Source organism: Pogona vitticeps, chromosome 10, assembly GCF_051106095.1.
Source record: "Pogona vitticeps strain Pit_001003342236 chromosome 10, PviZW2.1, whole genome shotgun sequence".
Lineage (NCBI taxonomy): Eukaryota > Metazoa > Chordata > Lepidosauria > Squamata > Agamidae > Pogona > Pogona vitticeps.
In genome coordinates this window covers 1,573,856-1,601,132 of record NC_135792.1, presented here as the reverse complement: position 1 = coordinate 1,601,132, position 27,277 = coordinate 1,573,856, and the positions used below count along the sequence as shown (strand labels likewise).

Below are 27,277 nucleotides of genomic sequence, written 5' to 3'. Positions count from 1 at the left end.
GTTAAGCCACTAAGCAAAGCAGCACTTAAGCCACCCCACTGCCTCGCTCAAAAGATGTGTGCTGGAGAAAATGTGAAATTTAGAGGCTTTTCAAGTGTGCTGAATTTTGCTTTTGGTGTTGTCATTAGTTCCCTGTAAGAGTGAGGCCCTAACTTGTAATTTACTTAGCTTCTATGTCAATCCATCCTGGAGTTGGTACTGGGGGGGGGGGGAGACCTGCTGCCAGCTGTATCTCCTCTTTCCCTTCTACCACCTCGTCCTCCTTCCTCTCCTCTTTTCTTCCACAGTTCACCCTGTTTTCCCATTTCTCGCTCTGCACATGCCCAGGTATTCGGGCATGCTCAACCTGGAGGCTTGCATGTAACAGCTTGTGGCCAAGATAACGACCTATTATTAGTTACTTCCAGGTGATAAGAGAGTCACAAAGTTACATGGGAAACGGAATGCAATGAAAGGCATAAAGGTCCTTTACCCCTGCGGTGTTGTAACATTCTCCCGTTGCTTTTAGAAGTGACTTTTTAAAAAAGGCATTTCAGTTGGATTTGTTCCGCTCCCTCCTGCGACGTGTCTCCCCACTTCTGGCTCAGCTTTCCCGCGGGCCTTCCATCCAGCCAAATTTAAACAGTGCCAGCGAGAGCAGGAAAAACCGGTCGGTCCGGTGAGCATCAGAGGTGGCAGGGATGGGAGAGGGCCGAACTAAGGGGCCTGGGAGGCTATGCCGTCTTCTTCTTCTTCACTCAGCAAGTTCCCACAATAACTCAGAGAAAGGACTCCATGTTCAGCCCAGGCCCTTTCAGAGGGTGGGCTTGGTCCTAGAATGCCCCCCCCCTCCCAGGGCAGGAGGGGAGGTGATGGAAAGGTGGGGGAGTGAGTGGCCTCCCGCTCTGCTCTGCAGGCAGGTAGCTTCTAGAGGTGTACCACTCCCCTGGGCTTCTTTGGGGGGGGGTTGCTTTTCTAGTGGCTTTGTAGGGGCCCCGCTCTCCCACTCGCAAGAGCTGAATGGGTCCCTCTACCTTCCCCAAGGAGGAAGACCTCCATTGCCTTGAAAGGCATTTGCTAATTTCCTCCATACGCAGAAGCAACCTTAGAAAGGCTTTTTTTTTGGGTGCAAGTTAAACAGAATGACCAAGGCGCTTACAGGAGGAGGAAAGGGTGTTACTTGACCACCTGTATGCATGATGCTGAATTGGCCACAGGGGGTAGGGGGTGTTGCTGCTCAGGGTGGATGATGAGCCACTGCAAGATCCCTATCCAACCTCCGGCTCATGGATCTTCAAATTCAGAGTTAAAGGAGACACATTCAAAACAAGGGCCATCTTCCTTTACAAAGGGGGGGGGGGTGTCATACGGCCACCCAAACAAGAGTTCATCCAGCCAACGGAACCGGGACATCTGCTGGCCTTAAGAGAAGAGTGGGGGGGGGGAGAGGGGAGGAGGAGGCTGTCCTGGTGTTTTGCTGATGTGATTTCCAAAATGTTTTCTAACCCAGGCTCTTAATGGGTCCATGAAGGGCGGTCCCTGAGCGAGGAAGATAACACCAGCAGGTTTGTGTTTTTATACCCCTACTGCTCCTTGAAGGGTTTTTAAAAACATGTCGGCATCCTTCTGCTGAATTTGTCAAAGAGTTTTGATGATAGCTTTAACTCTTTGGAAAGCATCCCAACAGCATCCCCAGCTGGGTAGTATGTAAACATTTCAAGTAAGACCGCCTCTTTAGTGTGTGTGTGTGTGTGTGTGTGTGTGTGTGTGTGTGTGTGTGTGTACACCTGGGAGCTGTCCCACATACTCTCACACAACCTGGCCTCCCTCTCAGGCTTTGTGGAGGGGAAGAGTGCCTTGAGAAAGCTAGATCACAATGAATTAATTAATCCAGTCCCAGGCGAGTTCTCCTCTCTTTTCTGCTTCCCTCTGCCTTTCCTGCAACAGAGGTGAGAAATGTTCACTTTGTTCTGAGCACAAACTCCAGGAGGCCAGATTCTGGTTTTCAGGGGCCATAAGCCTCAAAATAAACACTTCCCATCCATGGCTTGCAAAAGGAAACAGCGGGCTCCTCGTGCATAATTTGCAGCCTGATCGAAAGGCCAGGCCCTTGGAGCCCCAGCGCCAAGGAAGGATTAATGAGCACCACCTTTGCTGCCGGGGGTGGGTGGGTGCAAGGACTCCATGGGTCTCCCAAGCCAGTTCCTGGGAAAGTGAGGAGCCCCCGTTTCCCTCTCTTATCTCTGCCAAGCTCAGCTGGGCTCACTTGTTTGGAAGGGAATCGACCTTGGCTGGTGTTTGCTTTGGGGAGGGAAGGAGGGGGGGCGTTACATGATCTGCGGCTCCGGGCTAAGTTTTTGCAGAGAGATGGGAGGGTGGGAGGAGGCACAGCGCACAGGTGGCTAGCAGGCAGCTGGAATGGGGAGGGGGGACTGAAAAAGGTAAAAAAGCTCCCCCCCCCCCCGGGCAGCTTGTTTGCTGCTGGGCAGAGTGGCTTCTTGTAGGTGACTTTGGCCACGGCAGAGAAAAGTTACTTCTTGTGACTACAATTCCCAGCTTCTCTGCTTTAATAATGCAGCCACCAGCCACGGTGGGCTGGATGATCCTGGAAATGATGGCTCAAAAATGTCATTTTTCACAGCTCTAGTGGAGGATGGGTTCAAGACCACCACAATTCCCCCATCCAGGTGTCAGAAGCGCTTTAGAGGGGTCTCCTAGACCCACCAATGCTGCCTGCACAGCAAGGCCCCCTCTCTTTCCCGCCACCTCACTCCCAACCTGCCTGCAGCCAGACAGTGCTTTTGTTGTTTAAAGAAACAGAGAGGTTTTGTCCAGCAGAACATGGTGGAGAAAAGGGGGCCTGGTGATGGTTTTCGCTTGAGGTCCACCTTTGGGAGGAGGAGCGGGGGGGGCTGTGCTCCATCCAGCCCAGGTCAGCTGGAGAGGATGATTCTAAAGTGTGGGACAAGCACTACCCTACAACGGTACCATCATCAGGTCAGCAGAGGCCTGGGTTAGATCACACACACACACACACACGTTAAAAAACAAGGGACACCTTCAAATTCTCCAGAATGCTCCATCCCTCTGGGGAGGGCCTCCAAGTAAAGAGACCCCAAACTGGGGGAGTTACGCGGCCCCACACGGCTCATGCCATTTTTTTAAACCAGGAAGGCACACAGAGAGTTTCAAGCACCACATGAGACGACGGGGACCAAATGATTAACCTGCAGCCTCTCCCTCTGAAGACAAAAGCACTGGCTTAACCCCCCACCCCCAGGCTCCCTAGATCTGGCAAAGAAAACAAAGGGTTCCAGGGGGTCATCTAGTCCAACCCACTGCCAATGTCTGAAACCAAGACAAGAGCAAACGCACCCCCAACAGATGGTGACCCATCGCCTGTTTTTAAAAAGTGGCAAGAGGGACAGAGACGAGGAACACGAAGGACACAGGGCGCCTTTGTCACTCGAATGGAGTGTGCGGCCAGCTTGGAGAACTAGACACCGTGGGAAGCACATAAGAGGAGCATTTGGGGGCAGATGATTTTCTCCAGCTTCCAGCAGGCTCCGGGGAGGGGGGGCTTTCCCCCTCTGCCCTCCAAACCCTTCTGCGGTTCTTCCCCCACACCCTAACCCTACACAGCCCCCCAAGGAGCCAGACTCAACCTTAAAAAGAAAAAAAAAACAGAAAATCCTTTATTAAAACTTTACACCCTGATTCTTCAAATCCTTTCAGCTCATCACAGAGACTAGCTCATACGTAGTACAAAAAACTCCAACTCGGCTAAGAACACTTAGGATATGCATATCTTTCTTTTTTAAAAAAAAGGCAGCTAAGAGTTTCCAGGCGGAGGGTTGGGCAGCGCTTGTGAAGCCTTGCCAGGAGAAGGGCAGGCTGGCCAGTTGGCTGGCAGGAAGCGCCTGGGGCAGGTTGGTTCTACCACAAGACACACACCTCTCAGGACAAGTCCTTGGTCCTGCTTCTCCCTCCCCTACTGGCACACAAACACACACACACACAATAACAAGTCCATCCTTGCTTCTTCCGTGAAGTCTTCCGATGCAGGCCAGCTTCAGCAGCAAGCACTGGGCATCTTCTGCCCCCCCCCGGCATGTGGAACTGGGGGGGGCGTGTGCCTCGGATTCCTCAGCAACGGGACAGCACCTTCATCTCGAGGCACCCGTCACAGACAGTTCAGAGGGGGTTGGGAGAGAGAAATGGCCACGCGTTGGGCTCAGAAGCCTTTCCCAGGCGGATCGGCACACAGGCAGCCCCGGGGGGGTGGTGGTGGTCCAGGGCCTCCTTCTCAAAGGCATCCATGGAGGGGCCTCTCCAAAGCCCCAAGGCCACTGAGGACCCACCGACGAGATGCCACCCAGTTTGGCAGACCAGACAGCAGGTGGTACGAGAGGAAACTTGCCAGGGAAGAGGAAGAGGACCCGGGGAGCCTTCCTCTCCTCCTCCAACCCCCCCCTCTCCTTAGTCCTCCCCTTCTTCTTCCTCGCCACCTCCGTACAGGTCGGCCAGCTTCTTGAAGCGGCTGCCCCAGTCGTTGAGGTAGTCGTAGTCCTGATCCCGGTCGGAGCTGGACGAGTCGATGGAGCTGAGGGAGCCGGCTTCCGAGCCGCTGCCCTCGTAGTCAAACACCAGCAAGGAGTCGTAGGGGGGTGCGGTGGGGTCCGTGTCGGCCGCCTTCAGGTTCTTGGGGAGGGGGAGAGAAAGGGTCAGGTTGACAACGAGCACGCCCTTCCTTCCTTCCTTCCTCCTGTCTGGATCCCAAGACTGGGATTCCGAGCCTGCTTGCATAATGGGTGTTGTTGTTTAAAAACCCAAACGCAGCTAAAAACCACAATGGGTTATAGTATGGAAACTCAGTTAAAGATAGGATACCAAAATAATTTCTGAGAACACACCAAAAAATAGCGAAAAGCAAGGCTCCTGCCTCCATTAAAGGCGCCTTCCTCAGTACCCACACACTTTCTCAAGGGAAACGAAGACCTGAAGAGAGACCGGCCTTTGCTTCTCTCTGGAAAGCACATCTGATGAGCAAGCACAGCCTGAGAGCCGGCATCAAAAAAGGCACAGTGTTGGTTTGTATGCTGCTGGGGAAATTTTGTTTTTTGTTTTTTTTAAACCAAGTCAACACTGACAGCTACCAGCAGTATTCTTAATGGTGGATTAAAGGTGTCCACCTCTTCCTGCATTTGTATATATATGCACACAATGTATTTTAAAAGTGGTTTTGAGTTCAACCCTCTTCTAACATCACAGGCTAGAGTGTAGGGTTGATTTACCCTTGTAAGTAGCGGCAGAAAATGACCGCTCACTCATCAAGGTGCTGCTGGCCTTCCAGGACAGATGCCCGCGTCATGCAATTGGTCACATGGCCAGGAAGCTTGTTAATGAGTAGCGACCAGGGCCTCGTTAACGAACAGCAATTTACCACCAAGACTACCAGCATGATCCCACTGAACGCAAAGTGCAAATAGGCCATAGGATTCTAGACCTCAAAAAATGCACACACAGGGATGCATGTGTTCTGAATCAGACCGTCTCTCTCTCAATCTCTCTCTCTCTGCATTCTGCATCTCTCTCTTCCAACCTTACCTCATGGATGAAGTTGCCAATCTCGTCTGGGTTGGCAGGGCGTGGACGATATTGCGGAGCGGGCAGAAGGGTGGGCGCCACATCATTCCGGAGGGCAACCTCCGGGCGAGTGTCCAGGCCTCTGTGCAGCTGGCTGAGGTCATAATCCTGAGGGAGGGGAAGGGAGTGGAGGAAGAAGAGAGCATGAGATGGTGCTGAGGCCACTCAGGACGGAGCACCCTGGAGAAATGGGGGAGGGGAGAGGGGGCTTTCACCAGGCAAATAGGACCCACCTCTTGCGATACCCACTTCTCCTCACTATTGATTGACTGACTGAATGAAACATCAGTAGCCCACCCTACACTGTGAGATCTTGGGGTGGGTGGCAGATGTTAAAGCCAAAACATTAGAACTCGGCACAGACCAAGATGCTGAACCCTCCAAAGGTTCTGATGCACAAACATGTTTTGGCTTGGCACCAAAATGATGCCAATTCTTGCTCAGGCTAATGGGAATTCTTGCTCCAACCACCTCTGAAGGTTACCCAGCACCTTCAGGATTAAGCCCTGTTTAGGCTGGGAGAGCTTCAGTCCACTGAGTTCTAGAGCTGGGCAACTATAAAAGACTACATTTGGGGGTGTGTGTGTGGAGGTGACTGACGACAAGCCGACCCATTCCAAAGCAAGGCTGGCTGTTTGATAAGACCTGCGTCATTCAACCCTTTGCTCCCCAGTGTGTCTTAGGCCAACTCATTGCAGAAAGATGGCGACACACAGGTTCTAGAATAGCTGCATCCCCCCCCACCCCCAAATTATTTGCCAGCCAGGAAGTGCAATGATTTGGCTTCTTACAGTGCTTGCTTTATGAAGGAACCTAGGATTATAACCATAAAATTACAATTTACTGTTCTGGCCTACAACGCTCACAATCCTTGACTTTGCTAGCTAGGGATTCTGGGTGTGGTAGTCTCAAGGTTTCCCCCAGTTTGGCATAAAAGCCCCCGAGAGAGAGAGAGAGAGAGAGAGAGAGAGAGAGAGAGAGAGAGAGTTCTTCTGGAACGAGGAGGCCAAGGGTCCCCTCACCTGGTCTTCCTCCCCACCGCCCTCTTCTCCGTAGTAGAAAATGTTGTCCCGGGTGTCTTCCTCGGGAAGCAGCAGTGGCTCCTTCACTACCTTCCTCCTCCTCACGAAGAGCAGCAGGAGCAGCAGCAGGACTGGAAAAGGAGAGGAAAAAGACAGGACTCAGTGGGGGCATCTGCCAGAGGAGCCAGGAAGGAAAGGACGGGCCAAGACGTAGAGTCGGTTGCCTCGGGAAGCCAGTGGAAGAACACCACGGGGTGGCCACCCATTGTTTCGGCCCACCATAAAAACACTGGAGCCTGAGAAGTCTTACTTCTGCTTCCCGAGCCGGCGAGGTGCAAACAGCTGGGGGACACTGTCCTTGGGGGGGGGGTCAGGAGCTCGCCAGCAGGGCCTGTTCGAGCAGAGGCTGTCGGTCCCAGATTTTGGGGGGGGGGGGGGATGAGTGAATCTGCTCTGGGTTACCCTGAACTCTCCAAGGTGCTGAAACCATTTGGGAGGAAGGGTGGGGGATACAGTTCAATGCCTCACACCCAGTTCAGGCTAAAACCCAGAGCCTAGCTCAGCCCCAAAGCCTTCCCAGTTGAGGCCTTTCTCCCGGGGGAACCACAGGTGTCTGTAAGGGGTCTCTATGTTAGGTAGACCACCCAAAGGGAAAATCCGCTTCTGCTGCCTTGGCCCCGGGTTGCAGCCCAGCGCCCCTTCTTCAGGGAACAGCCAAATTTAGATCCCTGGGTTTCCTTTCCCCTCCAAGGGAGGACAGTGTTTTGTGTACTCACGCAACAGGGCCAAGATGGCTCCCAGGATGGACAAGATGACAGGGGCCCCGACGCCAAGATTCTGTTCAGGCGGACAATGCTCCACCGGCCCCTCGCATTCGCAGACGGTGGCCTTGAGCACCGTCAACTGAGCCTTGTTCTGGTTGTCAAAGAGTTGGAGGTAAACGTCATACGTCTCTTGCTTCAAGGGCTTCAACAGTTTCAAAATCGCCGTTTCCCCTGCAAAAGCACAGGCGGGAGTCAGAGAGAACGGGCGGGATCGCTCCCTCCGTCCAGACTCTCTGCAGAAAAGACATGGAAACGGACTTGCCATGGCAGGAAAACGGGAGAGGAAGACCCCCAACACGGGAGCACCACAAGGCAGAACATTCTGACTGTCTTCAGGCAGTCCTGACCAAGCACCTCACCCACCTTTGCTGTCCATTTCTACAGCCCAGTTTTCATCCGAGTCGTGGGCAAGCTCGGCACGGAACGGGCCAGTGTTGGGAGGGAGGTCCCTGTCCAGGATCTGCAAAAACTGGGGGGCAGGGTTGGTGTTGCAGACGGTGATCCTCCACCGGTCAGGTTCAGGCCCGTTATCATTGACATCCAGCAGAGTCAGCAGGAGAGTGCCAGTGCCGGTAGCTGGAGGGTTTCCTGTTTCAGAGGGGAGAGGAAGGCCGCTCGATCAGCTGAGCAGAGGACTGCCCCCTGGGCAGGGGCTGGGATTCTTTTCCCATGTACCCTGTATGCGCCAAAGTTCAGCACCCATTCATGCACTGGTTTGAAAGAATTCAGAAAGTGATGATTCTGAATCAAAGGCCCATCTGTCCAAGCTGCAGCCTCCAGAGAGCTGGACTCTGCCACATACCTCCCTTATGACCTCTGGCAACTCCTTTTTCCTCCTGACTGGCAAGACTGCCTATTTCCTAACACAATTGCTCTTTGCACCAGAGGCCAAATCTCAACAAACACAAAAAAACAAATCTAGAACAGAGACATCTGCCAAATATTTTATTCCCCCCCCCCCCAGGATCTGCATTTGTGTACTTTATTCTGAAGATCTGTGCTGCACACGATTTCTGGGTAGAGCCCATTTGAGCACGTCAAGTAACTGTTAAGAGGCATGCTCATTTACAGAGATGCTCCATTTTCTTTGGCTTTTGAAGAGAAGAAAAATCCTGTTCCAAAGGCACACGAACGTCTGGAAGCTGTCACCAACAGGCTTCCTGCAGCATCAGTTTGCACAATTCAGCTGATTAGCCTACTTTTCCAAGAGCACAGCCCGTGAGAGTTTTGTGGCAGCAAGGAAGGTGGGCTTTTGCCTGAAAGAGCCGCAGGAGCTGGCATTCTCTCCCCACCCCCCAAAAGGGGCTGAAAGGACTGAGGGGGGGGGCAGGGAAGGAGCAAGAGAGGCCTCATCGATAGTGGAAGTGTGAACAGCCCCCAAACGTCCCACCCTCTTTCACCCTTCTTTTGGTGCCGGCAGAGGCTCTCAGCGCTTTGCTCCCATCTATCCTAGCATCATCCATAGCAGAGAAGTTAGTTACTGGACTACAGTGCCCATAATCCCCTACCCAGCATGGCCACTGTACGCTGGTTGGGAAATTCCAGGAGTTGCAGTGCCTGGGCTGGGTGGGAGGATCATGGGAGTGGGGGTGGCCATACTGGCGATGGCGGCTAGGAGTCAAAACTCTCCAAAGGGCAAACTTTTCCAGGCTCAGGATGCGGCCCATTGGTGGCAGTCAGAGCCCTTTGGGTCCCGTTTTCAGAGCCACGGAGACGCCTTCCTGCCTGTCCTCTCTCCTTCTCCAAGGAGGAAGAGTCGAAGACGCGTGAGATGTGGCTCCTCGTGACAGCCCACGAGGAGGTGGCTCCGTCACCATGCGCCCCTCACATGGGCGGCTTGCAGGCAGCTGCCTCCCCAGCCAACAAAGGGGCTTTTGATTCCCTCCACCCCAAGGGATGGTGACCGGGAAATGGAGAGCGCCTTGCTTCTGCCCTCCCCTCCCCCCCCAACATCTTCCCAGCCGAACGGATTTTTTACCATCATCCACAGCCAGCACAATGGCTCTGTAGGTGTCGTTCTGGACAGCTGGGGACTCCCGGTCCAAAGGGCTGCGGGCTGTGATGATGCCGTTTTCCGGGTGGATGTGCAGCCAGCCAGCCGGGTCGTTTCCTATAGAATACCTGAGAGAGAGAGAGGGAGGGAGGAACCCTTAAATGGCTGGAATAAATAAAGTAAAACAAATTAAGACAACTTCTGGTTTTGAAAAACCACGGCAGGGTTTGCATTTCACAGCATGTGGCCTTTTTAAAATGTGACAATTCTTTTAATTCAAAATGCACGATCCTTCAAACGATCTTATTATGAAATACGGTTTATAAATCAGAATGCTGTGTTACGAGATAATATGAAAGGCCTCCAAATTGTGCCTTGTTTCACTCTGCCCTTTCCATAAAAATGATTTTATGGGGGGGAAAAATCATAAAAATGATTTTGTGCTCCTAGTACCTAAGGTTCACAATCTGGGTGCTTTTGAGGAGAAAGGAGAGGTAAACATATTTTTAAGTAAATAAATAAGCAGCACTTGCTTAGGATATTGGGTTGCTCTGTTTCTAACCATGCAAACGCTTCTTGATCGGATCACCTTTCATTGGGCCTTTGCCTTACAACAACTAAAAAGCTGGCCCCCAGATGCCTTTAATTGTTTTTCCCCCCAAAATATATCTTATTTGCCTTGCTGCTTTAGATGTAGGTATCGGCATGCTTGCTGTGAAACCTAACACCGTGGAAACCTCCAATTCTCCTTCTACCTGGCATATTCTTACACCACCTGAACTCCGAGCTGGTCCATTAGAGAGGTATCATTTTTCCTCTGCTGTGTTTTCCAACTCTTCCCCCCCCCCTTTTAAAATGTCCAGGCTTCTCTTCATTAAGGTGCAATGCGGGGTGATGAAGGACGACCGTTCCCAGAAGGTGGGGGATGCTTTGCAGCGTCTTCCTCCTGCATTTGCCCAGCCATCCTCGTCCCTCTCACGGGCCCACATGAGGGTCGCCAGGAGAGGGTCCTTCCATCACCCGAGGTTTCAGTACCACGACCTTGAAACCATTGGGTCAGGCTGTTGTGATGTCATAGGAGTTGACCTTGTGAGGTCACAGAGGTGGGGCAGGCAGTGAATCTGGGAGAAGAGATTTTTGGAAACTTAGCGCAAAACACTCCATGTCTTGCCTTACTTCAAAATGCGACACACAGGGAGCTTTTCTGGGCTTTAAACTGCCACTGGGATTCCCGGAAGGCTCGCCAGTAGCTCAAGGAGAACTCCCTCCCAGGTCCTCTGCCGCTACTTATGAAACAAGATGGGGCATAAGTGATGAGTCCTCTACCTTTGCCCTGCTTAATTTGCACCATGGGCCCCCTCCCTGTGCATGTACCTGCTGTCTGTCACCCCCAATCCTCTGCCCTCCCTTTCTGGTTTCTGGTGCACCAGTCTTGTGCCTGTGCAAGGCTCACACATCTTTGCACTGAGCCAGCTGATCCACCGGCACCATCTAGAAATGGGTAGAGAGAGGAGGCCAGGTTTTCAAGGTATCTCCTCTGCTTCCCACCACGGCCCAGCATCAGAATGGCCTACCGAATCCTCTGGGGCTGCATCCTGTCTGGATCCTGAGCTGTGAATGATGTGATCTTCTGCCCGACTGGGATGTCCTCAGAGACTTGGGCTTTCAAGACTGGGGGTACAAAAATGGGGGCTTCGTTCACATCCTTGACGTTGATGGTGACGGTGGCCGTGGATGTTGGGAGCTTGACCACAAAGGGGACCTCGTTGGTGACGGCTACTTGCAGCGTGAACTGCTTCCTCACTTCAAAGTCCAAGCTCTAAAACAGGAAGAAGGAGCAGCATATTCAATGCAAATGGGGCCGGTCCTACCCTTAGGCAAAGCAAAAGAGCAGGTCTCAGATGAGTGGAAAGGGACCGCATGCTGTCGCTTCATTAACTCAACCCCGTTCCCAAGTTCTGCCTTCTCACCAACAAGCAGTCTCAAGGGGACAGAGATCTTGACTCTTCCAAAAGCCCCCAAGTTTCTTACCCCCCAAAACCCCACAGCTCAAAGCATAGCCACTTCATTAAGAAACTCCAGAACTTGATATTCTTTTATTTTCACCATGACACCCCCCAAAAAATGTGTGCGTGCTTTTTTAAACTGGAATGTTGGTATTTTTCCTCTACTGGGGGTTGGAAAGCAATGGTGGGGACTACAATTCCCAGAGGCAACTAGTCAAAGCCAACAGATTTTGGGAGTTGTACTACAGCAAAGCAATATTTTCCAAGCGGTTGCTGTAAAGCTTGCCAGATGTGGGCAGGGGGACCGGAGAGGTGATCTGACAGCTCATCAACCTACCAGCCCCTGGGCTACCATTTCTCATGTCCCCATCTTCCTTTCCCTCTTTTCATCTTTTCAGACCACCCGTAGTCTGCTCTCTTCATTCTAATTGGTCACAGGGGGACCGACATTGGCTTCTCATTGGTCCAGCCTGCCTTGATGCTATGAGTCCATAGAGTAAGGCCGCATGGGCACACCTCTCACCAAGCAGAAGGAAGTGAAGGCTCCGCCTACCACCGTTCTGACTTCGCCTGCTTTTTTCTTTCTCCAGGGCCAAGATGCATCTGAGCTTCAGACCTCTATTGTCAACTTTGCTAAGCTCACATGCCTGCCAGGCACCCAGGTGTGCAGGCACACGCACGCACACACACACACACTCCCGCCACGTACCTTTGCTGTTTTCAGCACGCCTTCATTGGACTCTGGATCTGTCACAATGGTGAAGAAACCACCCTCGTTGCCTTGCACAAGGGTGTACTTGGCCCGCCAAGCGGGCGTCCCAACCTCGTCTTTGTCCGTGACTGCCAGCCTGACGACTTCCAAGCCCGCTTCGTTCTCCGGCACCTCGGCTGAGTACTGAGAGGGAAAATGTTATCTTAGAATCAAATTATAAACAACATGAACTGCTAATTATTAAAACAGCAAGAGGAGGGAACCCTACAGGGAATGTACATGTACGTAAGTGGCAGTTTGGTGCTGTTATTGGGACTCTGCAGAAGTTCCCATTTGTTCCAAATATCTTGGGCTCCTTAAATGAACCGGCCACCTTCACCAGAGTTTAGAAACACTGCTTTTTCTCTCTTCTCCTTTCCCTGTCCTTTGCATTCATTCATTCATTCATTCATTCATTCATTCATTCATTCATTCATTCGACTTCTGGGTATCTTGAATTAGGGGATTTAACTTTTTTTTAAAGGAACTTTTCCTAGCCCTGGCATTCAGGGGTGGTGGAGGGCACTGCCCCACCTCTGGCACAGAAGAAATCTGTCGCTGAGCCAGTCACTTTTTCTGCATGGACTGGGGGGGGGGAGGTGGCTGCTGGCCTCTTGCCTCAGGTGGCCAAAGAGCCTGGGTCAGCTCTGGAAGGGCCCACCAGAGTGCCTGAGGACCAGCTGCCCTTGAAATTACATCCGACCGGGTACATTCGCCGGAAGGTGGACCGCCTCCGAACCACACCCTTTGACACTGCCCAGAAGAACGAGGGCAGACATTATTTACCATTTGTTGCTTGAATTCTGGTGCATTGTCATTCACGTCTGCGATTTCTATTATGGCCGTTGCGCTGTTGGTTAACCCTTCGCCATCCAAGTCAGCCGCTTGCAGGGTTAGTATATACTCTTTCACTCTCTGGAAGAGAGACGGCCTTCGGTTAATGTTAGAGCTCAAACCCCAAAGGCCCCAATAAGGAATGATCAAGATCCCTGCCTTTGGCTCTGTCTCCTGCCAGCCAAGACCCCTGGACCCATCGATGAAGCTAGCGTCTGCCCACCCATCGGACATAAAGGCCTGTCTCTTAGCCCCACCACCTTCACAGGTCTGTTCGGTGGTGACCTGGGTGAGGGCCTTCTCTGTGGCTGCTCCCAGACTTAAAAAATATTTGAAATAAAATAAAGTAACGTTCTGGATTGGTGTCAAGCAGGGCAAGAAAGCAGATATTGGAGCCATGTTAGATGACAGCTCTGCCTACGAGGTGGCCATCACTTTCAGCCGAGTAGTGGCGTCCCCATCATCACCCACGTTTCTCCATGCCAAATCAGGACTTTGTTTACCTCTCGGTCTAAACCGCTGGCAATCACGCTGATGGCTCCTGTCGCCCGGTTGATGGCAAACATCTGCTTGTGGGGCTCCTCCGGAACTTGGCTCACGATGGAGTAAGCGACGACCCCGTTGTAGGTTTCTATGGCATCGTCAGCGTCGGTGGCCGAGACCTGCATCACGGATGTCCCTGCAGGGAAGAGGGTGGAGAGGAAGAGGTCCGGATGGGAAAGGGCTCCGAAACCAAGCCTTGTAAGAAACGGCTGAGGGAACTTGGTGATATGTAGCCTGGAGATGAGAAGGCTGGGAAATGACATGAGAACCATATGTAAACATTTGAAGGGCTGTCACGTGGAAGCTGGAGCTCGTTTCCTCTAGCTGCAGAGGATAGGGTTCATCTCCATAATTTCTATGGGGCTGCCCTGTATGTTGAAACAGCCAAACCAAACGGATCTGCTCTTGCCTCCAGCATGCCAGGCATCTCCTCTGACCTTCCCAGTCGCTTAATGATCTTTGAGTTTCGTCCCTTGGGTGTGGACAACTGTTTCAAGGAACTCTTGGCTGGAAAAAGTGCCCTGGCTAGGATGGGGAATAAAACAAGCCTTCAGGAAGGTGCCTGCTCTGCTTCTTTTCTTTCTTTATGGCAGAGTTTTGTTTTCAAGAAGCACATTGTTTCCAGCACATTATGGAACCGAAGCAGGTGCGTGAGTGAGTAGAATTAGAAGGGCACTTAACGTAAACCCCTCTTGTATAATCAGGCGTCAATGAAGGGGATCTGAATGGCACTATTTCTGGGACTATTATCTCCAGAATCCCCAAGGCCAGCAGGGTTAATGGCTTACATACCAATAAAGTAAGATGCCAAGCTTTTATCTGCATCTTCTTCCACCATTTTATTTCTAAGCATGCACCCAAAATGTCCCCTGAATGCCACAGGTTAGCTCCTGGTTATAAATCCATCAGAGTAAATCTGCCACAGCAGGAGACCTGAACTACAGGTGGTACTGAGTCAAACTCTCCCCCTCTCTTCTCGCCCATCTTACCAGGGGTTGCTCCTTCCAGGACAGATCCTCTGAAGACCTCCTGGGTGAACTGAGGCTTGTTGTCATTTTGATCTGTCACCGTGACAATGATTTCCATCGGTTCCTCCACGGACTTGCCATTCTCAGACACGGCATGGGATAAAAGCTACCGGGAGAAGCATGGTGTTGCAGTTAGACCCCTGGGTTGAGATCCACAGCCTCCATCTTGGGACCTTGCTTTAACTGAGATCCTGACGCTGCAATGGCTGGTCAGGATGATTTCTCTCTCCTCTCACTCTCAAAGCTCTGCAATGGCTACCCTAAAGAAAGACCCCACTGGACTCAAAAGCTTCCCTGGACAAAATCCTGTTCCACAGTTATACCAGTGGAAGGGAGATGGGGTAACAGACAGTGGCAAATTGCTGCTAATGACTGAGCCCCTGCGTGGATGCCTGGTCACATGCTAAGCCGTCCAACTGGCACCCAGTTAGGTATTCAAGCAGTGACTTGTCAATTAGCAGCTATTTGCCACTGTGAGTAATGCCATTTCCCTTCTGCTGGCATAAATACACAACAGGATTATAGCCCGTTTTTAATATTTCAGTGGTTAATAAAAGCATTACCCTATCTTGGAAACTGGACAAGAAGCAAACTTTTTTCTTCCAGTGGGGGAAATAGACAGGTAAATCATAACTTGTAAGTATAAAAGCTTTGTTATAAATATAAATTTATAAATTTGTTATAAATATAAATTTGATATAAATCAATCAAACAAACAAATAAATAAATAAATAAATTGTTCTCTCATGCAAACTCAATGAGAGGGACATTCCTCCAGATGAAAAACCACACTCAGAAATGTGGCCGGGGGGGAGGGGGGGAGAGAAGAGCATTTCTTACATGGTATTTGTCTATGTTTTCTCTGTCCAGCGGCTGCGTCACTTTCATCCAACCGGTCTCCTTCTCAATGATGAAGACCCCCTCTGGAAAGGTATCCGCTCCTTGCCCAGTTATGCTGTAGAAAATCTTGGTTTCTTTATCCCGGTTGGATTTAATCTGAGATATGGGTGGGGAAGGAGAAAGGAACAGCTGTAAACACAGGCAACGCGGCATTTCTCAAAGAGCTGCTGGTTCTGGCTTTGAAATGCTAAATAGTTCGTATCTGTCAGCAAGGTTACCAGGTATGCCCATTAGAGAGAGAAAATACCACGATGCTGAGGATATTTCTGTAGCAGATGGCTACAGACTTGTTAGCCCATGTCTCCTGGGACTAAGTGACTCTTTCTTACTTCCTGGTCCAGAGTTTCAAAACTGTTTTTTTTTAAAACAACAATTCCCAGAATCCACAACTCACAAATATGCTGCAGTGCATTAGACCTCCTGGGAACTCTCATGTGTTTTCTTTTGGATGCAAACGTCTAGACTTCCCCAGCCAGCATAGGCGAAGGGATAGCGAGAGGTTACATTTCAAAAGCAAAGTTCTGTGCAGGGCTCCCCCATACCTGAACAAGCTTCTTTGGGAAGGGACCTCGTTCATTTTCAGGCACTCTTATGGGAGGAATAACCCAGTCCCTCTTCTGCCTCTTCAGACCGGGCTTCACCAAGGGGAACTGCAGCACCTCCGCTCGGCCGGACTCTTCCTGCAGGAAAACGGCAGTCATTTATAGAATCATTGGAAAGGACAAGAACCGCCACTGAAGGCGACATTTCTAATGGATTGATGGATCAGCACTTGGGTCCTACCCAGCACGCGCTCATTTTCAACAAAGAGCATCCACGAGGGACGTGAGCTGGAAAGCCAACAGCGAGCAAAGCACAGTGTGAATAAACAATGTGAGTGGCATGCCCCAGATGAATGAGAACAGCCCCACTGTTGTCTTTCCGTGCTCGGTCGGTTCTGCTGGGAGCTATCAAATGGGGTCTCGTTTCCGATGCAATTCTGTCTCCCACTCCACCAGGGAAAAGCCAAATGCCGCTCCAGAGAGGCTCTACTCAGCACCAGCAAGGGCCCTTGGCCAAATGACGAGAACAGGATGCCAGCTTGGATAGGGCTCCCCTAGGCAGGGAGGCCTTGCTAAGCGCTGACATCACATCAGAGCGGATTTCAGTCCCTAAACCTCATAATAAGGACGTGAGAAGCAGCACACGGCAGCTTTAGCAGACACGCCCCCCCCCACCTTGTAGGTAGCAGATTAAATCATGTCTTATTGAACTACAGCTCTGAAAGCAGAGGCAAGGCAGAAGACCCCAGAGTGGGAGGAACATCTCCCAGGGCTTCTCTCTCCAGTGGAAATGTCAGAAATTTGGGGCTCGTGTGGGCGGGAAAACACCTACAAGAAACAGCCAGTCAATGTTTTTCTAAGAGACTTTTTCCCTTGTGGCATATGAAAGGAAGTAGATGCCAACTGGAACCATTCATAGCCAATCCAGAAATAAATGGTGTGCAAGTTCTCAGCTTTTGATATCCAGGAAGATTTTTTTTAAGGCTAAAACTCAGAGATTACTACTATTTCCAGAAGCAGTTCTGATCAGAAACTTGTGATGCTCATATCATCAAAGATCAGTTTAAATATTTCAATTTCTGTGCAGCCAACAGGCAAGTATGAGAACACACTGCCTAAAAGGTTTTGTTATTATAAATGTAAACTCAATGCCCAACTAGACCACAGGTGCTTAAGGTTAAGATTGTATGAAACTGGTTAGGTTCAAATAATATACTTCCTTTTGTTTACAAATGTGCAGTTTGTATTTTCAACTTTCCCCACAATCAGCTGGCAAAAAAGCAATACAGCTCTTAGAGCGATCCATCACTGATATATTCACGCTTTTGCTTATATAAAATGGAGGGCATATAATGCTTTGTTGGTTTGCACAGTTTCATATCCTGCAAGTTATAAAGTAGTGCTTTTCTGCTGTTAAAGCAATAACATCTGTTTGCATTCGGTAAGAAAGGAGGTGGTACACCCATTCCAGTTCTCCCCAACTTCCTTGTTGACCCCACCTCCCAGTCTCTTCAAATTACAGGAAGGTTTTCTAGAGCTTTTTCATCTTTGCAAGAAGAAGCCAGCAATACTTCAGCATTGAACCAACTCCACGGTTCAGTAACTATTCCACCACTCTGCCCGTGTGCTGCCTTTTCATTCTCAATAATATTCAATCACATGAAACATCTTCAGTTCATCAAGCCACTGTTTCCAGTTACATCAAGGTCAGGAGCTTGTGTTTTCAATTGGACAGAGAACAAGAACATGAAACCGGGGCTAAACTCTGAAGTGGCTTTATGGAGAAATTAGCCATCTTATTGATTCAAACGGCTGTGCCCTGGGACCTCAAAGAGACAGAAAAGATCAATAGATTCTTCAGGGCCAGTTTATGGGCAATGAGATGCTCTCTGATCCTCCAGAGAACAATTCCCGCTCAAGGATCTCCCAGAGGTTCCCAGGGGCTGACGTCTCAGCTTAAAGGCTGTGGGGAAAGCCAAAGTTATTTTGAGAGCAGGAAAAGGCCTCCCCCCCTCCCTCCTCGCAGCCAAGAGGTGCATTCCACCTGCGGAGAATCAGATGGCCCCCTTGACATGGTTTCCACCCCAACGACGCAGCCTGGCCAAGGACGTACGTTGCCAGGGCGCCTGCCACCTGCGCTCCCCAGAGGCCTCGCTCAGCACATTTACCTGTGAAGAAGGATGGCCTTTGTTTTGCAGGGTAACCAAGGTGGAGGATTTGGCCCCCGAGGAATCCCAGGCATTCACGGCGAAAGTCCTTTCGGGCCCACGCAGCTGCGTGTGGTGCCGCACCAGCACAGTCCCGTCGGCCAGCACCCGAAAGTGTTCGTCCTGCGTGCTGTACAGAGGCGCCGACTCTCCTTGGCAGTCTGCAAACTCCACTGGAGGAGAGAGACAGAGAAGCAGAAGCAGCCGCATTAGCTCAAGGGCCTGGATCCAACTCTGGAAGGGAGAGCCTCCGAGGAACAGCTTAACTCCGCTCCCAGGAGGAGAGCGATGTAACACAGGATAACTTTCAGCAGGCATTTTATCTGGACGGAGTTTTGGACCCCCGTCCCTGAAATCTTGAATCCCTTAACTCAGCCCCTGAGTTCTGGAGAGCTCATTGATGGCCCCCTTTCCCCTCCAGCCCTCGAGTTAACACAATCACTTGGGTTTCAACAGATCCACGTGCACACACACACACACATGCTCAGTGCAACACCCAAATCAACTCTCCGGCTTTTGTCCGTACAAAAGCCACCAGGTCACCCCCTGCTTTGGCTCCACGCCTTTTCAGAGAGGCTCTGGGCTTGGACGGCCCACAAAGGGCAGATCACAGGGACTCAGGAGCCGAGAGGAAGGCAGCCGAATGCTGTTAATCAAGGCCTGAACGCTTCCCTTCTGCATTGAACTGGCCAGCTCCACATTGCCAGTGGGGCTGTTCATACAGAGGATGCCCTTGACAGCCGACGGCTTGCAGATGTTTCATTTATTCTGTGTGTACCAGCAAGGAAGAGGATGCCAAAAACATATAAATAAATAAAAAAGGCTTCCCAAGTTCACAATCTATTTGGGATCCTAATAAAGCTGTCATGCAACCATGAATGTGGCTTCAACGGATGGATCCCTTTTTGTTTGTTTTTCATTCACTTGGTCTGTTATAACACAGCAGAGAGATCGCCGACATATTTTATGACATTACGAGCACTCCTGGCCTCTTGTCGGCTTGGGCCGACACTCAGAGCTCCTGCTGGAATCAAAGGGGCTCATCCTTTGGGTGCCACAAGCTTCATCATCCTCTTCAACTCTGCCTCTGGCTGGAAGCCCTCTGAAGACCATCGTCCCTTCTACTTAGACCCCCCCCCTCTCAACTGTTATCTGGGCCGGCCAACCTTTGACCTGCCTCAGCACAAGTGTGAACATGTTGCCTAACTGAAGCACGCGAGACAAAAGCTGGAGGAGGGAGGCAGGAATGCGGGGGCGATAAGCAAACAGCCAGGCAGCGATGAATATCTCCTCAAGATAGCATCTGGTGAGGACGAGGACAGGGGCTTGTTTACCTTTTAATAGATTGGTGCTAAGAGCCATCCCAATGCTTACACAACAGGGAGGGGGCGGGCGAGGAGGAGCATTTCACAGCCCACTGTCAAATCCAGAGTTCAGATCATCCAGACCGATTAGGGGGCGTTAGCTCTTGGAGGGCAGCAAGTCACTAAACCCCCCTCTGTACGTGTCTGATCAGCTCCCACAGCCTGGCCTTGACGGCAGAAGCCCACCTTTGCTCAAGGAAATTCGTCTGGGTGGGGGAGGCCCCCCCCCGTGGCTGAGGTCCCGGCCACTCACTGCTCTGCAGAGTTGGGTCCCAGCCCTCTCTACAGAAACCCCCAGGTCTTTATCTAATTATCTGGACTTTGTTTTTTGCTTGACAAATCTGCCCATCTTTTTTTCTCTCTGTCTCTCTCTTGGTCCTGACCTTAAATTCTGGCCATTCATAACATCGGAATCTGCCCCACTCAATAATGGGCACCTTCCCTCTACAGACCAGTTTAGGAAAAGGACTGCCTGACCAAGAGAGGGACAAAATGGCCCCTTTTTTCTACAGGCGAACCCTAAAAAACAGAAAGGGGGCAGGAGTTGAGAGAGGCGCCAGTGGTCTGGGCTGACTTTACACAATCTCATTCCCAATCCTTTACGTGGCTTGAACTAAAAACAAATGCAACTTCCCCTGCAAAATTCTAAGCACAGCACAGAATTTAACATTGTTGGGGGTAGATTTTTTAAAATCAGAAGTCAGAGTTGTCCTGCTAATCAACTAGAAATCTTCCTCTTACCCACCCTGACAATATATAAATAACCCTAATAATGGTGTTCCATCGCCAGTTCTGACTTAGCGTGACTTTCCCCCCCAGATTCTTCTGGGAGAGAATACTCAGAAATGGTTTATTCTTCCTTTTTTCGGGGTGTGTGTGTGTGTGTGCCATGCGACTGTGCAGCTGGCCCAAGGCCACGCAGGCTAGCTCATCTCTCAGGAGGCCCGGTGGGGAATCGAACCCTCAGCCTCTGGGTCTGCTTAACTCACCGAGCCAGCCAGCCAGCCCTACAAATACATACCTGTCTTAATTTCATTATCTGCAAGGCTGACCAAGAGAACAATGTGACATGGGAGGACCCAATCCACCTTTGAAAAGTGCTCGAGAACAAAGTTTCCTGTGCCCTTCTTAAACTTTTTCAACATTGCTTTCCATTCCTTCCCCAAAGGCTGGCTGATGGGCGACTGGGGTGCAGCCACCCCATGCCCCCACGGCCAGCGCTATTGGCTTGGGAAGGTAGGAAAGAAGGCCGTGTGCCCACCAGGTAGGAACGCTCAATACTTTGCAAATGATGCACTTCCTGCTACTTCCAGGGCAAAGAAAAGGCCCACGCAATTTCACTGCCTCTTTTATTGCCGCTGCTCAGCGGAATGAGATGCATGAGTCAGACATTTTAAAAGGATGATTCTTTTGATGGCAGATGAGTGACTCTGTACCCGCTGAGCAAAATTCTACATGGCCCACATCCTGCCCTGCCTTCAGGACTTAAAGCCCCCGCCTTTTGACAAGCCTTGTGACCAGGAAGGGGGGGAATGTCGAAACTCTGGAGGGCGAGGAAGGAAGCATGGAAGCGCATGGGGTTACGATGCTGGCTCCATACCCACAGGATTCTTTAGAAGAAAAATCTACCAAGACTCATTTGGACTCTAAAAGCCAGAAAGACTTCTCAACTACAAGTGACTGGTAGAGGCTGAAGCTACTAGTTCTGTTTCCATCTTCTACTGCCCACAACACACAGGAAGTGTGCTAAGTGTGTCAGCCTTAGAGTTCACACAACACACTTCATGGTTTTGCTGGAACAGATGAACAAAAATCACTCTTTTTAGAAGTATTGCTTGTATGCAGTCAACAAACGTAACACTCTTGAGTTTTAATTTGGGGACTCTGAAACATGGAAGAAAAACCGGCAAGCCTTACTGATGGCTGTGGGTTCAGAATTAAAACCTGCCTGAGGGGCTCGTCCCCTGCCTACACTGCATCATCACACCCAGAGGAGGTTATGTCCTGCTCCATCTACACCCATGGGCGCACTAGGATGTGTTTGTGTGCACCCACTCTGAGCCCTTTCTGACTTCTGCCTGCAGTTGGGCAGAAAAGATTGCACCCTATTTTCAGTCTTTCCACTGAAAATAGCCGGCACTTCTAACCCCTCGCCAGCTGGGCATCGGAGAGGCTTGGAGGTCAAAGCCATCTCGGCCCTTCTCTTCCAGCTATCACCACTTAGTGGCCTCGTTAGCATTCTACACCCATTAGCAGAACTCATCAGGGCCACTCGGATGCCATTACTGGAAAAGGGCTTCTTCCTTCTATTTCCCTTGGGATTTTTGCCATGCCTCTCTCCTCCCCCCCCCTGCCCTCCCCCATCCAAAACACCAAATAAGGCAGCTTTTAATGGCTGGAAAGGGCAGCCAAGCACAAGGAGAAAGGGAAAAATAAAAGCCAAGCTTCATGTCTTCTGGGGGGGCAAACAATGGAAAACTTTTTTTTTTTAACTACATATTCCAAAGGTTTGTAATTCAATCCAAGGAAGATTTCCAGGTTCTGCTCTAGAGCTTTTGAAGGGCTCGAAAATAGTAGTGGTAGTAAGAGTTCCCGCTGTCACCAGGGCTTTGAGAACAAGATCAAGCAATTTCAGACATTCTTACACACAGTTGCAGATTTCAAAAATCACACACCATCAGCGCTCTTAAAAATGGCAATCTTAGGAACGGCATACACCCTGTGCCGATATCTAACAGATACAGTACTTAGCTTTTTGGTTAAAACTTCTATCTGATATATAATAGCAGTTCAATGTTTTATAATTTTGATTGTGCCTGGTATTTTTGAATAAATCTTCTTCCTTCCCGAACGGTAATCTGAACGCTGTTTCTCCAGCCCTCCAGAAAGGGTGAATGCCCAGCCGCTGAGGTAATTAATCCCAAGCGGTCACACACCTCAACAAGGGCGGAGAAGTTAGCCCTGGAGCCCTCTCTGGGGCTGCCTTGCTCTCCTCCTGCCCTCCAAGTCAGGTGTGGGGCAAGCCCTGCCCTGCTTGACTGCAGCCCTACTCAAAGAGGGCATTAGGCCAGGAGGAAACATGGCGGCGGGGGGGGGGGCTTTTAATAGGTAGGTTGCACCTTTTTTTTAAAAATGGATACATTTTCGATGGCATTGGTTGCTCTGGGGTTTCAATACGACCCGATTAAAAATACAATGAAAGAAATTGTAAAGCTGCCTCTGAAGGAAAGGGCTACAGCTCAGGTGAGCCCGGCCCTTGGGGAAATTGCAACTCTTCTGTTTTTATTTGCACCTCTTTTTGAAAACATTCTTGTGAACCCTTTGGAGGAGAAAAGTGGGGCGTAAATCAAACCCCACAACAAACAGCTGCTGTTGCAGTTTTGAAAGGAAAACAAGACACAAGGCGGGCCAATTTTCCACATTTTTTTTTTAAAAAGGGAGGCACCTGAGGCCTTCTCCTCCGCCCGGCTCTCTAGCATGCCTGGAATTTGAAGCAGCCCCCCCCCGCCCCGCCCGGGGTGCTTGTGCTGCCTAGACATTTATCTCAAGGCCCCTCCACTACGGAGGTCAAGCTGTCCAGGGAGCGAGGCCAGGGGAGCCCGCACAGTGCCTGCTGTGGCCAGAAAGGATTAAACCCTCCTCTCAGTAAACACACAGAATCGAGCCACGCCAGCAGTTTAGGGCCATGGGGGTGGGTTTTAATTCGGAACCCTCAACTAGCCGTGGGATCTGGCAGTGGCCCCTGCTTGCCAGGGACGGTTGGGCCACGCGGCCATACAGACTGATCACAGCAAAGCCTTTTCTAGAGCGAGCGCAGGGAAAAGCATTACAACCTTCGAGCAATCCGGGCACAGAGGAGAAGATGGCCTGAATCAGAGGTTTTGCCACAAAGGCCCCCGCTTTGCAAAACAATGCAAGAACGGCAACTCAGACAGAGAAGCACCGAAGCATCAAGTTGCACAGAAGCCACGCTGGCCGGCCAGAAAGCCACCCTCCCCAATTTCGTGTGTGGGTGCGGTGCTTGCTTGGTGGAGATGGAAGAGCACTCTGCATGTTTTTGGTGTTCTGGTCACGTTCTATAACCTAGTGTGGCAAAGCCACACTTTAAGTCACACTGGAGGATGGGTGAAGGGGACAGAACCCGTCCAGAACCCATGGCTCTTCGCCGCCTCCACCCCCACCCACCCTGTTCCTTCCTCTCCAAAGGTCTAGAAACCACAAACGGTGAAGTCACAAGATTGCCAACCTCCTTGGCCAGAGCCTTCGTTCGGGACTTTACAAGGCTGGATTTCCCCGCCCCGACCGTGGGGCCATGGAGCTGGCACAGCCCCCGGCCGATGGAGAATTCCTGGCTCGGGGAAGCATCCCTCCCATGGGGCTACCCTGGCCTCCCTTTCCACCAGGCAAGGCAGAAGCGTCAGGATCTGACCACAAAACACACAGATCCGTACATTCCGGGAGTTAATTGGTTCTGGGTGCAAGCCAACAAATGCTCCACTCAGGTTGGATTGGGCTACGGCTGGGTGAACAGGTCACTTTCAAACCCTGGAAGGTCTCCCTGAACAAGGGTGGCCAGGTCTGGTGGTGCCAACTCATTTCTGTGCCCGCTCCGTTCTTGTTCCCCAGGCCGGTGGAAATAAATCCTTTTCTGGAGAGGGACAGAACTGGGGTGGGGGTGGGGGAATCAGCTGGTCCTTTCCGTTCCAGTCGGAACAGCCAGCACAGAGGGGGTTAAAGAGATTTCTACTCCTGGCAGGGGTGATAGAGAAAGGAGACAGACAGGCCTCTGTTCCACACACAATGGGCTTGTTTCACAAAACAACCAGAGACCTTCGCTGGCCATTAGAATGCCAAGGCAGCCCGGCAATAGGCCAAACACCAAGCACCTCCTGGAGCCTCCGACCCCAGGAAACAGGGTTGGGAGTGTGTGGGGGGGGGAAGAGTCAAGCTTGCACCTCATCACATTCTAGGCATTAGACTGGCAAGCGGGGGGGGGGGGGGCTATCACACAGTGGAGGCAACAACTCAGAACACAGCGAGGGTCCGTGCAGAAGGATCTGTGGGGAGGATCAGAATGTAGGGCACCAGCCAGTGCCAGTTCAGAAGGCCCCGGGGTTGCAAGGGGTCTATTCACACGCACCCTTCCACTTATGGGCATTTAAGAGGAGATCAGCCGACAGAGAAGACCAAGCGAGAGAGGACCAAGGAGGGAAGGTGGAGGAGTTAAGAGTGTCAGACTAGAACTGCAGGAAACCAGGCATAAGTCCCCACTCAGCTACCACCCAGTTTTCTGGTTGACCCTGAATGAGCCACCACCCTGCCTCAACCTGACCTACACCACTAGGCTGTTGGTAGGATTAAAAATGCATACATAGAATCATAGACTCGTGAAGTTGGAAGGGGCCTCCAAGGTCATCAAGTCCAAACCCCTGCTCGAGGCAGGGACACCAGTCAAAGGAGATCTGCCAGGTGGTTGTCTAAACTTCTCTTGAATGCCTCCAGTGTTGGAGCGCTCAACGCCTCTCGAAGTAACTCATTCCATTGCTGTACTGCTCTAACAGTTTGGAAGTTTTTTCTGACATCCGACCGAAATCCAACTTCCTGCAACTTGAGCCCATTGTTCCTTGCCCTGCACTCTGGGGTGACCATGCGGAGGAAAAGAAGAGCACGTACACCTTCCCGAGAAGGAGCATCGTTGGCAAGGAAAAGGAGTCCCTGGCCTTTTTAGGACCAGCAGACGGGACTATCCCATGAGCCATCTAGAATATAAAACTCCTGAGTAATTCAAATCGCTCTGACTAGACTTCAAGGCATTGTATGGATTTTTGGCGCTTTATTCTGCCTTTGGATTTCCTTCACTGGGCACCTCTCTCCCTGGGGCTTTTTTCTGAGGTTAACTGGCCCATTCAATTGCCTGGTTGAATCCGGCAATCCAAACGGAGAAAGAGGGCAGGCCCCCTCGACTCCCTGAAGTCATGGCCAGGCTCCGATTGGAACTCCGGTGAGGGAGGTGAAAAGTCCAGGTCATGGCAGGAGAAAGAGGAGGCCAGGTGGGTGGGTGGGTGTAGCGATTGCCCTGCCTTGGAGCCAGACTGAATCCAAGGCCCTGGTTTTGCACCCTCCCTCTGGCTTGGCCGGGAATTCTTTTCCTCTGACCCGCCGGTTTATTGCCAGCCAGCCCCACCCGGGGAAGGAAGTTGGAGAGGGTGGGTGGGGAGAGGCGATCCCCTCCCTCTGCACACCTGGAGGGGGAGGGGGCATTCCTGGTTCCCTCGGAAACCCCCCACCCCCCACCCCCGCGGGCTGAGGGCTGGGAGATGGCCCATCAGCGCCGGATTTGCACATGCCCTCCGGGCAAGGTGGGGGAAGAGACGGGCCGGATCCTCCCCCACCCCACCCCCCTGCACTTCCCTCACGGCAAAGAAGGTCGGTCCCTCGCCAAGACCCCACCTCGGACCCTAAAAAAGGAGTCCGCCGGCAGCCACATGGCTCCGGATCGCCCGGGGCTGGCCCGGCTCCCCCGCGAGCGACAGTCGCCTCGGTCGTCACCGTGGCGCCGGATCGGGGCTGCTGGAGGGAAGCGCCTCTCTGGGGCTGCTGGTCTTCCTTCGCCTTCCCCGGAGAGCCACGCCGGGCGGGGGGGGGCTCTCGGCGGAAGGCAGCGGGTGGTAGCATCACCGGTTGAGGGAGGCTACCCGCCGGGCAGGCGCCCGAGAGACCCGGGGGACAGCAAGCCCGCCACCTCTAAGAAAGCCACCCGAGAAGGGGCGATCTGGGAGCGCGCGGACCCCAAGAGTCGTGCAGGCGCGCCTCCTCCCCGCGCGCGGCCGCCCGAGCCCGTCTCCCCCCCCCCTTCCCGGCGCGCGCCCCCCTTCTCGCCCTCTTACCTTGGCCCAGCACCTGGCCCCGGGGCAGGTCTCCGTCGGGCACGGCGAAGGCGAACCGCTGGGCGCGGAAGCCCGAACGACACGGGGGGCCGGCCCCTGCCGGGGGAGGCCATACCTGCGAAGGGGCGCAACGAGGGCCTTGAGAGGCGAGATCGGACTCGGGCAGCGCCCTCCCCGTCGGACCACACGACCCCCGGAGCCCCCGAGGAAGGGCCGAGGGCCGGCTGGGGGGGAGGGAGGGAGGGAAGAGAGAGGTTCGCCCCCCCCCCGCACCGCGGCTCTCCCGACCGCGCTCACCTGGAGCAGCAGGACCAGCGAGAAGCCGAAGCCGAGGCCGAGCGGGGTCCGCGGGGCCCCCATGGCCGCCAGGCAGGGCCGGAGCTGCGGGCGCGCCGTCGGAAGAGAGCTCGGCAGGAGCCGCTGCGAGAGGGCTGGGACTCCGTGGGTGGGGGGAAAGAGAGAGCCCCCCCCCCCCAAGGCCAGGCCGGTCCGGTCCGGTCCGGCTGGCTGGTTAGCTGGCTGGCTGGCCGGGCGGCGCGCTTTGCCTGCCTGCTCCGGCGCTGGCTGTCCGCTGCTTCTTCTCGCGGCGCTCCGCCCGCCCAGCCTTTAAAGCCGCCGTTACGCCAGGTGAGGCGGGCGGGGCTCTTCCTCTCCCCCTCCTCCTTCCCCCCCCAAACGCTCAGGTCTTGGACTTCCAGGGAAAGAGGAGGAGGAGGAAGGCGGATGATGAGACCCGGGCCACGGCGCTCGC

General features: G+C 52.2%; 1 protein-coding gene across 1 annotated transcript; it reads right to left on the bottom strand.

Annotated features, from left to right (window-relative positions):
* Positions 1-3,645: 3,645 nt before the first annotated feature.
* Positions 3,646-26,976, bottom strand: LOC110076338 (B-cadherin). The gene is made up of 16 exons (XM_072980869.2): positions 26,824-26,976; positions 26,527-26,641; positions 18,237-18,448; positions 16,069-16,206; positions 15,467-15,622; positions 14,588-14,732; positions 13,559-13,734; positions 13,008-13,136; positions 12,180-12,365; positions 11,039-11,283; positions 9,450-9,592; positions 7,835-8,059; positions 7,424-7,642; positions 6,648-6,778; positions 5,587-5,733; positions 3,646-4,680 (listed from the first exon to the last, which is right to left on the bottom strand). The coding sequence occupies exons 1-16, from the start codon at positions 26,884-26,886 to the stop codon at positions 4,459-4,461; spliced, it is 2,652 nt and encodes an 883-aa protein (XP_072836970.2). The 5' UTR covers positions 26,887-26,976; the 3' UTR covers positions 3,646-4,458.
* Positions 26,977-27,277: the final 301 nt, after the last annotated feature.

Bases quoted from the DNA above. Each gene is read 5' to 3' on its own strand.
- LOC110076338 (XM_072980869.2), bottom strand. From the start codon at position 26,886: ATGGGGGCCCCGCGGACCCCGCTCGGCCTCGGCTTCGGCTTCTCGCTG. The intron at 8,060-9,449 runs GTAAAAAATCCG...CCTCTGAAACAG, and splicing joins TGTGCTGGCTGTGGATGATG to GAAACCCTCCAGCTACCGGC. The intron at 4,681-5,586 runs GTAAGGTTGGAA...CCCCTCCCCAAG, and splicing joins TTGGCAACTTCATCCATGAG to AACCTGAAGGCGGCCGACAC.